The following is a 12271-nucleotide window of genomic DNA, read 5'->3' as shown; positions in this document are numbered from 1 at the left end:
TCGTACACGCACGCAGCGACGCGGGCCAATCACAGCACCCGGGCAGCCGCGTGCGTCAGCTGTTTGGGGGCGGCGTCAGTGCTTGCAGCGTGCGGCGAGGTGGTCCAGCGGGTGAATCGCAGTCGAACTGTTGTCATCAGCGCGACATCGCAGCTCGAATCCCTCCTCCTCTCGACAGCTGACGGACACGAGTCCCACGGAACCCGCGGAGCTGTCGAGGCCGTTCACGGAGCTTTGAGTCCCCGCAGGAGACGACGCATCCGCCCGGGAGCCACCTCCAGGATCTGTGTTTACATAACCCAGCTGTGGAGCGGGGAGCAGCCGGGTCCTCTTCACCGTGTCCCCCCGTGCACAGGAGCTGGTTTCAGGCTCTTCTCTCTTCACGGTCCCGGAGAGAAACCCTCGCTCATCTCTGCGTCGTTAATTGTTAATTGTTAATTGGAACGTTTTCCTCCATTTTCACAATAACAAGTTATACAACCAGCCCGGGCTCCATCCGCACCGCGCGGTCCTAAAGCCCGCCGGACAGCAGCCTCCTGAGGCCAAATGGTTCAGCAGCCGTCGACTTATAAGACCTTCGACATTATGGAAAAGGTTCTGTTAGAGCAAGGTTAACTTCAGAGAAGCTCATTGTTGAAACAGCTGAAAACAGATTGAATTTAGCACACAGGGACTTCTTCATCGTCGGGGATAGAAGAGGAGGGAGCAGTTCCAGATCCTCATCCTCGAAGGAGATTCCAAACACAGGACTCGTCCAGTCGAGTAATGGTCATTAACACGATCCACTGGTTCAGGAAGGGCTTGCGGCTGCACGACAACCCGGCCCTCAAGGAGTCCCTGCAGGGGGCGGATTCTGTGCGCTGCATCTACATCCTCGACCCCTGGTTCGCCGGATCCTCCAACGTCGGGATCAACCGGTGGAGGTGAGACACCGGTTCATACCGAGAGCTGCACCGTGCACACATAGACATGCACACACACACACACACAAGAGCTGCACCGTGCACACATGACCCCATGCACATGTCGCATGGTGGTGTGCTCATCGTCAGTCACTGATTCCTTCCACAAAAATGTAGGAAATGACAAATTGTTCCAATGCAACACAGATGTAATGTGCAGCTGCTGGTTAGTGTATGCACTTGGCTTTCGGGGCATTTCAGTTCAAGGTTGAAGATGCACAAATAGGCCTTTTGTTTTGCTCATGTCTTAATTGGTTGTTGAAATAATAGTGTAAATTGGCAGTCAGGTCAATTAATGTCAGTTTTGGTCTCAGTGTCTCTGATATGTCTTCTCCTTCTCTCTTATGATGCCACATTGATTATCTGTGGATTGTCAGTCAGATTAAAGTTGGGTCAAAGCTGTCAAACACTTGCAGAACATTTCTATTTTTAGATTCTATAGTAGATTTGTCTGAAAACATAATAATTCAGTGGCTGTATTGTGACTGTGATGCTTGTTGTTGTGAAGGACGACTTAAGGGAGTGCTTCAGACCTCGTGTTTCCAGTCACGCTGAGACACACGAGCACAACGTACTCCAGAGTGCATGTAACAGATAATCTGGGGCACCGCTGTGGATCAGGTGCATTCTGCACTGTAAATTAAGCTTGTTCTGGCACGTGAGGAGAATCTGGTCAGGTTGTGATAATAATGAGGATTTGAAGCGAAAAGGAGTTTAGAAATGGATTAAGTCTTCTGAATGAGTAACACACACACACACACACACCTATGTGGGTGGCACCCCTCCATTATCTCATTACATGTACTAGTACCTGAAACTCTAATTCTAACCTAGCAATCACAATTAAATAAAAACAACTCAAGAACAGAGGAAACATCAATTATAGCAGCTACATAGTCACATCAAGTGCTGGGCGGTGACAACCCACATCATTTATGATATTTACTTTTCCCTCCTCCTGAAAAGGTGAGTGGGATCTCAGATTGGTAAACAGTCATTTGATGTGTTGATCCTCTTCTTCTTACTAGACTGTAATTTCCCCCAAAATGGATTCAGGTCTTTCGAGCTTCAGGGCATAATGGGATTTTAGTTGGATGGTTTATGGCTGCACACGTCTCTCACAGAATCAGTTTCCAAACTATTTCCTGTTAAGGGTCCGCAGCTTGTTCACAGACCCCCCACTGTGGCCGGTATGACATTATAGACCTTTCAAGTGCATGGAGCTTTACAGGCTCACGTGACAGAGATAAGAACAATGTTGGTGGACAGTTTTTTGTCTACAAGGCTGGAGGACCTATTGGTCGACGCATGCAGATGTTGAATGAAAGGGCTCCTGAGGTTCACAGGACAGTGGCTGTGTCGCCGGCGGCTCCTGTTTCCTCTCCTGCTGTGCAGCCTGAATAACGTTGCGCTCCCATGCCGTCACTGGGAGAGTAGGACAGCAGCAGCAAACACGCGCCTGTTATGGAGCATCCCTGTTATGCTTACACAGTTATGTAACTTCAGCCGGGGGTGATGCAGCGCTTGCACGTAGATCACTCCCAATGCCCTGATTCCTGTTCCCTTATTTCGTTTTTTATGCACAAAGCAGACATGTAAATGAAATATTAAAACCCTTAATCTCTAAGTAGGTTGGAAAATATGAAAAGACAAATACAGTCAGGGGATTTAAATCTTGTTTGATCAGACTCATAAAAGATTTTCTCAGTGCAGTTCTTCTCTGCGCTGTTTTTACCTCTGGGTTGAGAATTAGTTTTTACAATTGAAGAGTGGAAGTCGATGTTAAAACCTGCAGAGAAGCTCTAATTGATATTCACTGGAGCAGCCATATAAAATAATGGTGCACTAGCGTGTCGTTGAATGTTTGCTTTAATCAAAGCTGAGTTATAATGTGCCACTGTTGATATCCTGCATTATGCATCGCTCCAAAGCAGGAAATCGTTTCCTGTGCTGAAGGCAGTAAAAGCCGGCTACATTATTCAGCCTCTGTAAGTAGCTCTTGTTCACGTCTCTCCCCCCCCCCATGTGGCGCAAGTAGGTTACTGTGTTAGTCGTAAACCTCCCGTCTTCCTCGTCTTTTTGTTTCGACCTACTTCTGCTCTCCTGCTGCGGCAAGAGACCCCAACTATCTCTGGGGATCAGCAGCACAACTGTGAGCGCACTGTGAACATCTGATATGCATTTGAACCTGAATCTGGGTGGGCCATGATCATGAAAGTCCTTAACGTCATATAGAAGAAGTTCACGAGGATGTAATTAGAGCGGAGTCCCTCCATAAAAGAGTGTTTATCACAAGTAGGAGGTTCGGAGTGCCCCTGTGACAGCAGGAGAAACGAGGATAGAACAGCCATAGATGTCAGTCCCCTGAATATGCCTGATTCGTTCTTTTTCGTAGAGATCATATGAAATATGAAGTCGGTGAAACTAAACTGACCCTTTCTCTGGTTCTACACCAAACTTTAATGAGTTCTTTCTTGGCCCATGTTCCATCCACCAAGTTTCATGGAAATCCATACATTAGTTTTTGCATAATCCTGCTGACAAACAAACAAACAAACAAATGGACAGGGGGGGGTTGGACATGAGATCACCTCTATTATTTTGGAGTCACATGGTCTGAGTCTTGCTCGGCCGCCTCACACTGACCTTGGAGCAGCTGACACAGTTAGTGGCCTCACACTCAATCCCCGGACTGGCTGGATGGATCTGGGCTGAGGTGTGAGGCTGCTGCTCAGTGGCCATCAGATAAGACTGCGACTGTAACCGCTTCCAGATGTGACGGTGTAGCAGTGGAACTGTTTAAAAGTGGTGCAGAAGTATTATCATAACAAACATTACCATCATATAATTCAGTCTCATTCACAGAGCTTCAGAGTCTCAAAGAAAAGACGATAACGCTTTTTGTGTCCTGTGTTATTTATCAGTGAGACGCAATCTGACCCTATTTGGTTGCACAACAAACTGCGACTGTTATGTTCTGCTTGATTTCTGATCTCGTTATTCCTCAGCAGGGCTTTTATCTACACCTTCATCTTAATTCTCCTCAGCTCTGTTTTGATTTCGACTCTCGGTGGCTCTTTATGATGCTGAGAGATAACGTCCATCCAGCCGCTCTCACAGGAACCATGAACATTCATGAATGAGTTGAAAATTATCGTCTTTGCTTTTTTAAAATGACACTGACTAATAAACAGCAGAGGGAGAGCTGGGCACTCACACCACAGGCCTTCATCTTATCAGTGTAATACATGAGTAGAGCTGAAAGGAAGAGGAAGCTTCCACCTGCGAACTTTGGTTCCTATAGCAACAGCACGGGAAGCACCATGTTACTGCCGCTCTGTTGATGTTTACATTCATCTCAAAAGATAAAAAACTCAAGTGCAATACAAGCTCTAAAAATTGAATAAAACCTTTTTTGTGGATCTTTGCTGTCGACTGAAAGAATGAATCCATCATCGAACTAGTTGCAGATAGTGATAACAGATGTAATTTAAAGCAACGTGTTATGTCAGTGGTTTAGAATTTGGCTCCCACGAGGACGAGACGAGGAGAACTGGCTGTTGCTGAGCAGGATTTATGTAATTTTGGGGAACAAATCTGCATATTCACATGTCAGCTCTATGCTAATGTGCCGGAGTCATGTAACCGGAACCAGCGTCTGTGCTTCTGTCACACGCTGTGGAGGAAAACAGCAGAACACGTTGAACTAGGTCACTGACTCTGGGAGACGCTCTTTGTGCCTGCACTTTGCAAACACACACTGTGTCTGAGCGTGGGTGGTCCTGATGAGATTTTGGTGCATGCATTTGCACATCAAAGTCTGGGCTGACACGAAAGTGCTGCGTTTATCTTGTTGTCTTGTCAAACCCAGCACGAGATGGATCCCTCCTCCATGTTCAAACAGAATAGTTTATCTTTTAAACTTTGACTGTCAGGAACACGATGTCCCCTCTTCCAAGTTTAACGTCATTCGAGTTCATGTCTTTGGTCGGGCTCTATTTTTAACCGCACTCTGTTCTTATCCTCCTCCAGGTTCTTACTGCAGAGTCTTGAGGACTTGGACTCCAGCCTTCGAAAGCTTAACTCCCGTCTGTTTGTGATTCGAGGCCAACCCACGGATGTCTTTCCCAGACTTTTCAAGGTGACACGTTTACCTGAGAGCGCCAGCGTGCTTTGACCATAAATCATCAAGTCATCTCACTTCAACTTAACTTTATTAATTAGTATTGTTATTAATCCTTGTTCTCCAGGAATGGAAGATTTCTCGCCTGTCTTATGAGTACGACTCTGAGCCCTTTGGGAAAGAGCGAGATGCAGCGATCAAGAAGCTGGCCTCTGAGGCCGGAGTGGAGGTGACGGTTCGAACCTCGCACACACTCTATGTCCTGGACAAGTGAGTCGATATCACCTCAGCAACTGCATTAGCATCTGTAAAACCACCTGTGTGTTTCTATCTAAGTATCTTCGAGGTCCTTGACTCTTTCTTGTTCTGATTTCCTCTCCAGGATCATAGAGTTGAATGGGGGTCAGTCCCCTCTCACCTACAAGCGGTTCCAGACCCTCATCAGTCGTATGGAGGCAGTGGAGGTGCCTGCGGAGTCCATCACCGCTGACATCATGGGGAAATGCGCTACTCCACTGTCCGACGACCATGATGACAAGTTCGGGGTCCCCTCCCTGGAGGAGCTTGGTGAGTGGAGCCATAGAGACGTAAAAACAGGATCACATATAATGTATAAAGAAATTCTAAAGTGCAGCCTAGATTTTAATGTGTTGTTTCTAATGTTTTCCTGCAGGTTTCGACACTGAGGGTCTGTCCTCCGCTGTGTGGCCGGGGGGAGAGACTGAAGCCCTCACACGACTCGAGAGGCATTTGGAGAGGAAGGTAAGACAAAGAATGAAAAAAAAAGCATTTAACCTATTGTCCAGTTACAGCTGATTTCTAATAATTCCTTAGTTTAGTCTGTGAAAGGTTTTACAGCTGTGTAACACAAGGTTGTAGATGCTCTGGCTGTTCCTCTCCGAACATGACAGCCTGGATGGGAACCTTGCTGTCCTGCATGGTCATATCTGATCCCTTTACTCTTTTCATCAGGCGTGGGTTGCCAACTTCGAGCGTCCCAGAATGAACGCCAACTCGCTGCTCGCCAGCCCGACAGGCCTCAGCCCGTACCTGCGCTTCGGCTGCCTCTCCTGCCGTCTCTTCTACTTCAAACTCACCGATCTCTACAAGAAGGTACGTCAGTGAACGTCTCTCAACATAGAAGAACAGCTCTGGTTCTGTCCAACAAATTACCCAAATATGATTACTTTAAAATCTGTGGATCAAGGATCAAATTTCTCATGGTTCTATCCTCTTCTCCAACCCCACTAGGTGAAGAAGAACAGCTCCCCTCCTCTCTCGCTCTACGGTCAGCTGCTGTGGCGAGAGTTCTTCTACACGGCGGCCACCAACAACCCGTGCTTCGACAAGATGGAGAGCAACCCCATCTGTGTCCAGATCCCCTGGGACCGCAACGCGGAGGCGCTGGCCAAGTGGGCGGAGGGCCGCACAGGCTTCCCCTGGATCGACGCCATCATGACGCAGCTGAGGCAGGAGGGCTGGATCCACCACCTGGCGCGGCACGCCGTGGCCTGTTTCCTGACCAGAGGAGACCTGTGGATCAGCTGGGAGGAGGGCATGAAGGTAGGCCATGTCGATTCAACAGGACAGGAGTTTAGGGATAGATATAAACATTTGTGTTTGTGGGTTAACCTGAGGCTTGTGTGTGTTCAGGTGTTTGAGGAGCTGCTGCTGGATGCGGACTGGAGCGTGAATGCAGGCAGCTGGATGTGGCTCAGCTGCAGCTCCTTCTTCCAGCAGTTCTTCCACTGCTACTGTCCTGTGGGCTTCGGCCGACGCACCGACCCCAACGGAGACTACATACGGTGAGATAATCTGATCTGATGTGCTGGTTAAAATGATTTACTTTTAAACAAACTCATTTTACATGTAACATGGACGTCACTGACTAAACCTCTTGGTCTCCTCACTCAGGCGCTACCTGCCCATTCTGCGAGGGTTTCCAGCCAAGTATATTTATGATCCCTGGAACGCTCCGGAGACTGTACAGAAGGCAGCCAAGTGTATTATTGGAGTCCACTACCCGAAGCCCATGGTGCACCACGCAGAAGCCAGCCGCCTCAACATCGAGCGCATGAAACAGATCTACCAGCAGCTCTCCTGTTACCGGGGCCTCGGTGAGGACCCACTTCTCTCAGACATGTCTGATATTAATATGAAGCAGGAACATCGCCTGTGAGGTCAGACTGTACATAGCAGGGTGTAGGTATTTGAAGACGTGGCATTTTTAACACAGGTGTATTTTATTTTGACTTCAGATGTTGACTTTTGTGATGAGGTCTCAGGAAAAGTCTCCTTCAGGGGATCCTTCCATGTAGAGCGTTGATTATGTGAAGGAATCATGTGAAGTGTAGAGTTAGACAGTGATGCTGGTTAAACCAACATTAGGCAGGTGTTGACATCCAGGATATAAAGAACCAGTTGATATTCTGGTCTGTAGTCTGGCTCAACTAAAGCATCTGATCCATCTTGATTTGAGTCTGTCGTATTAAACTTGCCGTGATGTTGTCTGTGTCCTCAGGCCTCTTGGCGACAGTTCCCTCCAACTCCAATGGTAACGGCAACAGTGCCGGCGAAGCCTCCTCAGACGGGATGGGATTTCACGCTGAGGCCACTCATGATGCCGCACCTGCGTCCGGTAAGAGACACACCCCCTCCTCTCCCACTCTCCAAAACTCCTGGATTTCTCAAAACTTTCCTCGTAGTTACCTGCAGCTAAGTTATATCCATGATCAAGAGCTCTTTCCTCTCTTTGGTTCCAGGCTACCGGATGCCGGTTCACTCCCAGGGAGACTGGCAAAGCGGCGTCATGCTGTACCTGCAGGGGGATCAGCAAACCAGCACACATCAGCAGGGTGAGGAGCTCACGTCTAATCCAGTCTTCTCTGTGGACTTATCATGCATCCATCTGTTGTTGAGGCCTCATAACATCTCAGCTAACTCGTGACTCGTGCTTGTTGGTTCCAGGTTACGCCGGCACCAGCTCCAGTGTGATGTGTTACACTCAAGGCAGCCAGCAGATTCCTGCCCCTGTCATTCAGAAAGGTGCGTACTGATAGGTCCGTCAGAACTGCAGTCTGTGTCATCGCGCTTTTAACTTTAATATTTGTGTCTTATATCTAAGGTGGTAATAGTGAACTGTTTTTCTGACCTGTGCTGTTGTACTTTCCAGGGCTTGAACACCACTCCATCACTCAGACCAGCGGCAAACGTCACAACGAGGACTCTGGAAACGGCAAAAGCTCCAAACTCCAGAGGCAGAGCACTCACTAGAGAGGTGAGTAAACAGGATCTGACCTAAAGTGTTTATAGGAGGAAAGAAGAATGTGACAGAAAGTGGGAAAGTTAAAGCTCCTCAAGTGGCTCTAAAGCTCAGATGTTCATCCTTTCTTCTTTTCTCTCTCCACACAGAAAGTGTCTGCAGACGTATGGCGAGCGAACAGCCAACACGTGGACGCTACATTTTTTCGTGAAAGCACTACAACGTCGCATGATCTCACCTTCAGGAGGAAACGACCCCGTCATTAAAACACACTGACGAGTCTCAGCGTCTCCAGTAAATCGGACTGTATATTCTCATTTGGACAGCGCGGCCTGGCCGGTGCTGTCACTGGAGAGGCTGCTACGCTGTGCTCGTCTTTGGGTTAATATTGCCGGGACAAACGTCCTTGTTTGTATATAATGAATTTGCTAATTTCAGCTCACATACAACTTGTACATATTTGAATTTTGTATGTGTGTTTTCTCTCTTTGTGTACACCCCCCTTCCCCCCATAGACCCACTGATATATATATATATTTTTGATATGAGAAATCATTGGGAATGGACATTTCTTTTTGGAAGATTTTCAATAAAAATTCAAGCATTTATAGAACGTCCATTCCCAAAAAAACCACAAAAAAAAAACCGGTTATAAATCTTGTATCTGTGCTAAAACAGCTGCCGGCCATTTTCAAACCATCTGAAGTATTTATCCACAGAAGCGTCTCGAGCTGGCTCATCTTATTCCTCACCGCTGCAGAGGCGATATCTGTGCGACAGTAACTGTCATCGTATCGTACTTGTCGGTGGTATTTCAACACTACACGACAGGAATGAGGAGTCTTCATATCATGGTCCCCCCCCCCCTGTATATTTCCAAATAAATGTACCACTTGAGAGAACTGCTCAATCTGCTTGTTTCATTAAAAGTGGGTTAAATATACAATCGGTTTCAGTCTGTTTATTTGATGGAGTTGAAAATCATTAAATAAATCTAGATTTTAATCTTCTCTGACATCACCTCTTAAAACATGAGATAAGTCTGCCTGTGAGAATTTTTTTAAAAACTGGACCAGTTGTCACTTGAACTCAAAGATGGACTGATTGGATTTCAGAGGTCAAAGGTCACAGTCACCTTATATACATTTATATTTATGTGCCTGTTACACCTCAACATTTATTTTTGCCATAATCCTTCAAATGATATTTGAAAGATATTTCAAGGTGTTATTCAAACGCTCTAAACACCCAAATATCACACGTTGTTTACAGCGTCCATGTTTTAACACATTCTGATTTTAAAGCACAAACAAACTGAAGTCAGAACAACAACTACGTGAATTCACCGTTAGTTTGACACTGAAGAAAGAAATTAAAAGACGTAACAGATGTTGACATTTATTGCTCATCTGTTGAGTTCAGGTGTCACAATCATCAATACACCTTTATCTTACTTTTAATAGACAGTTTGTGGCACTTGTTTTCATACAGTACTTTTATATTTCTCTACTACATCTTAAAAAGATTATAAAACAATCATGGAGCCTTCAGCATAAAATCAAACCAACATGATTACGGCCTAAACATGTTTGTATTGCCGGAGGAAGAAGATAAATCTGTGCGTCTCTTTTTACAATCAGGAGTAAATAACATTCCCATTTCCCATCATTCACAGCCCGGTGCAGAGTCACATGCAGACACTCAGTCCTCAGCAGACCTGAGCGGAGCCACAGGGTTAAAGAGCGGCCTCTGCTGTCTGAGGTGCAGTTTCACGTAACTCATCTCAAAGTCCTTCTTGGTTCCGATAATAACATCCAAACTGCCGGAGCACACGTCGTACCCGTAGGACGCCAACTTCTGGATACGGTAAAGCACGATTTGCGTGGTGAGCTCCAGGACGTTGGGCGTTTCCTTCACCTGCTCCATGCTCACTCCGACGTCCATCAACCCCTGGAACCGCCCCACCAGAGTGGGCAGGGTGAAGTGCAGAATGGCCGGGCAGCGGATCACTGTCTCCTTGAGTTCGTCCTCGGAGCAGGCGAGAACCTCCTCGATGTAGGCCAGCGCGTGCCGCATGGCTTCGGGCTGCAGCTCGGCGATGGAGGCCCTGAGGCTGGAGACCAGGCAGAGCAGCTCCTCCGTGGTGAAGCCCTGCTCCCGGAGGAAGCCCAGACTGTCCCTCCACCCCTCAGCGGGCCGCAGCAGGATGCTCGGGTTCTGGCTCAGGAGCTTCTGCAGCCAAACCCGCACGTTGTCCTCATCACCGCCCAAGTCCAGGTAGGTCTCCCTCAGCGTGTGGATGACCTCCTTGTTGCGCTCCACCGGTCGACTGAAGGTGTGCGGGGCGCTCGCCATCAGCTTGCCGATGATCCGATTGCTGAGGCGAAGGCTCTGGAGGTAGAGGATGTTGGCCCTCTGGTTGCTGTGGTTAGTTAGCGTGAAGAAGGATGCTGGGAACTTCTCGATGATGCTCATCAGCTCACGCCTGTTGGGGCACACGGACACCCAGAGGTCTCTCTGGGCGGCCACATCCTCTGGTCGACACAGGACGGCCTCGGGGTGAGTTTCCAGGATCCGGGCGACCGCTGGTGGATCTGCCCCCATGTCCCTCAACAGGTCGGCCGTTTCAGACACGTACGCGGAGCCCTCGGACAGGACCCAGCCCTTGAACTTGCGCACCTTCCGGATGTCCACTGACAGCTCGTAGAGGGAGGCCACGGTTTGCTGGTTCTCCACTCTTCTATTGGGAGGAGACGCCGTGGAGCTGAAGGCGGAGGGAGGGAGGAGCAGCCTCATCCTCTGACAGGAGGTGCACAGGGACGCAGTGGTGACACGGAGCATCGTCGAAGCGGATCTGCACAAAGAATAAAAGATCTATAAGCACAGGGAAATAGAAGTGCATCCAAAACTATTAAAGTTTTAAAAAGTGTGAGAAAGTCTACATCTTCTTTGGCTTTTAACTCCTTAAAAACAAGACATTTCCATGTCTTTTTATTAGGTACACCTTCATAAACTTTGTGCAGTCTAATACATCAGTGTTCATATAGTCAGAGGGATATTTTAACAACTGTTTGATTGTATATCTGGCCAATAACATCTCAGAATAGAGGAAAAGGACATCACTTGTACATTGTAATTATTATTTAAAAAGCAGGGACGAGTGAATTCAGAAAAAGCCACGTATTTTTACATGTGTAACAGAGATATTTTCTTCTCTACTAAATAATTTCACTTCTCTGCCACACATACTGTTCCCCTCGGTGCATTATGGGGTTTTGTGTATTTTATTTCCAATGCATGGTTAATGAGCCGGTACATATGTTTTAAAAGAGATATCTCCTTCTTGCTTTTAATAATGTCACAACTTCTCAGTTTGATCTGGTGAATCCTGTGAATTCCTGCACACCAGCATCTCTGTGCAACAATATATAAATAACTCACTCATTATAAAAAACAGATCTAAATTAATCTAAAAACTGGACTTGATTTCACTCCAGAACCAAACAGTGACCTCGTTTAACGCCCAATTAAAAGCGTAACACTGAGGTTGTGTGCGTGTGGAAGCCACACGCACGCTGCGAGTACACAGAGTACTGAGTGTACAGCACAACCGCTTTGTCCTCACGGGCTGGAACAGACACACACTGTTCCTCACGTGATGCATGTTGTGTTGTTGTGCAGCAGACACACGCACAACAACACAAACACGCCTGTAAAACACGAGGTTTCAGGAAACTAATGTTGTTTATGTGAGAATTTTAAATGAAAGTGTTGTTATTACCAGAGAGAGGAGCTGCAGCTGGAGGTGTCCTCGATGTGTCACACCCACTGCCCCCGCTTTAGTAAGCAGCGCACGCGGGGAGGGGCGGAGTCGTTGGAGGAACACATGCGAGACATGTGACCGCCCCCGCCCGCAGCCAGCGG

At 47.4% G+C, this 12271-nt stretch overlaps 2 protein-coding genes across 3 annotated transcripts; one reads left to right on the top strand and one right to left on the bottom strand.

Moving 5' to 3' along the window:
* Positions 1-58: 58 nt before the first annotated feature.
* LOC118101359 (cryptochrome-1) lies at positions 59-9293 on the top strand. The gene is made up of 14 exons (XM_035147038.2): positions 59-923; positions 4995-5103; positions 5213-5355; positions 5468-5652; positions 5759-5847; positions 6058-6198; positions 6337-6648; positions 6739-6890; positions 7000-7202; positions 7607-7723; positions 7848-7940; positions 8053-8130; positions 8258-8362; positions 8497-9293. The coding sequence occupies exons 1-13, from the start codon at positions 766-768 to the stop codon at positions 8356-8358; spliced, it is 1881 nt and encodes a 626-aa protein (XP_035002929.1). The 5' UTR covers positions 59-765; the 3' UTR covers positions 8359-8362; positions 8497-9293.
* Positions 9294-9729: 436 nt separating this feature from the next.
* LOC118101361 (transcription termination factor 2, mitochondrial) lies at positions 9730-12269 on the bottom strand. 2 transcript variants are annotated; one of them, XM_035147046.2, is made up of 2 exons: positions 12129-12269; positions 9730-11201 (listed from the first exon to the last, which is right to left on the bottom strand). In XM_035147046.2, exon 2 carries the CDS (start codon positions 11186-11188, stop codon positions 10049-10051), a length of 1140 nt encoding a protein of 379 aa, XP_035002937.2. In that variant the 5' UTR covers positions 11189-11201; positions 12129-12269; the 3' UTR covers positions 9730-10048. The 2 variants fall into 2 exon arrangements, with proteins under 2 accessions (XP_035002937.2, XP_035002938.2); XM_035147047.2 differs by having other exon boundaries at positions 9730-11221; positions 12129-12217.
* Positions 12270-12271: the final 2 nt, after the last annotated feature.

Source organism: Hippoglossus stenolepis, chromosome 22, assembly GCF_022539355.2.
Source record: "Hippoglossus stenolepis isolate QCI-W04-F060 chromosome 22, HSTE1.2, whole genome shotgun sequence".
Taxonomy (NCBI): Eukaryota; Metazoa; Chordata; class Actinopteri; order Pleuronectiformes; family Pleuronectidae; genus Hippoglossus; species Hippoglossus stenolepis.
This window is presented reverse-complemented; position numbering and strand designations above follow the sequence as displayed.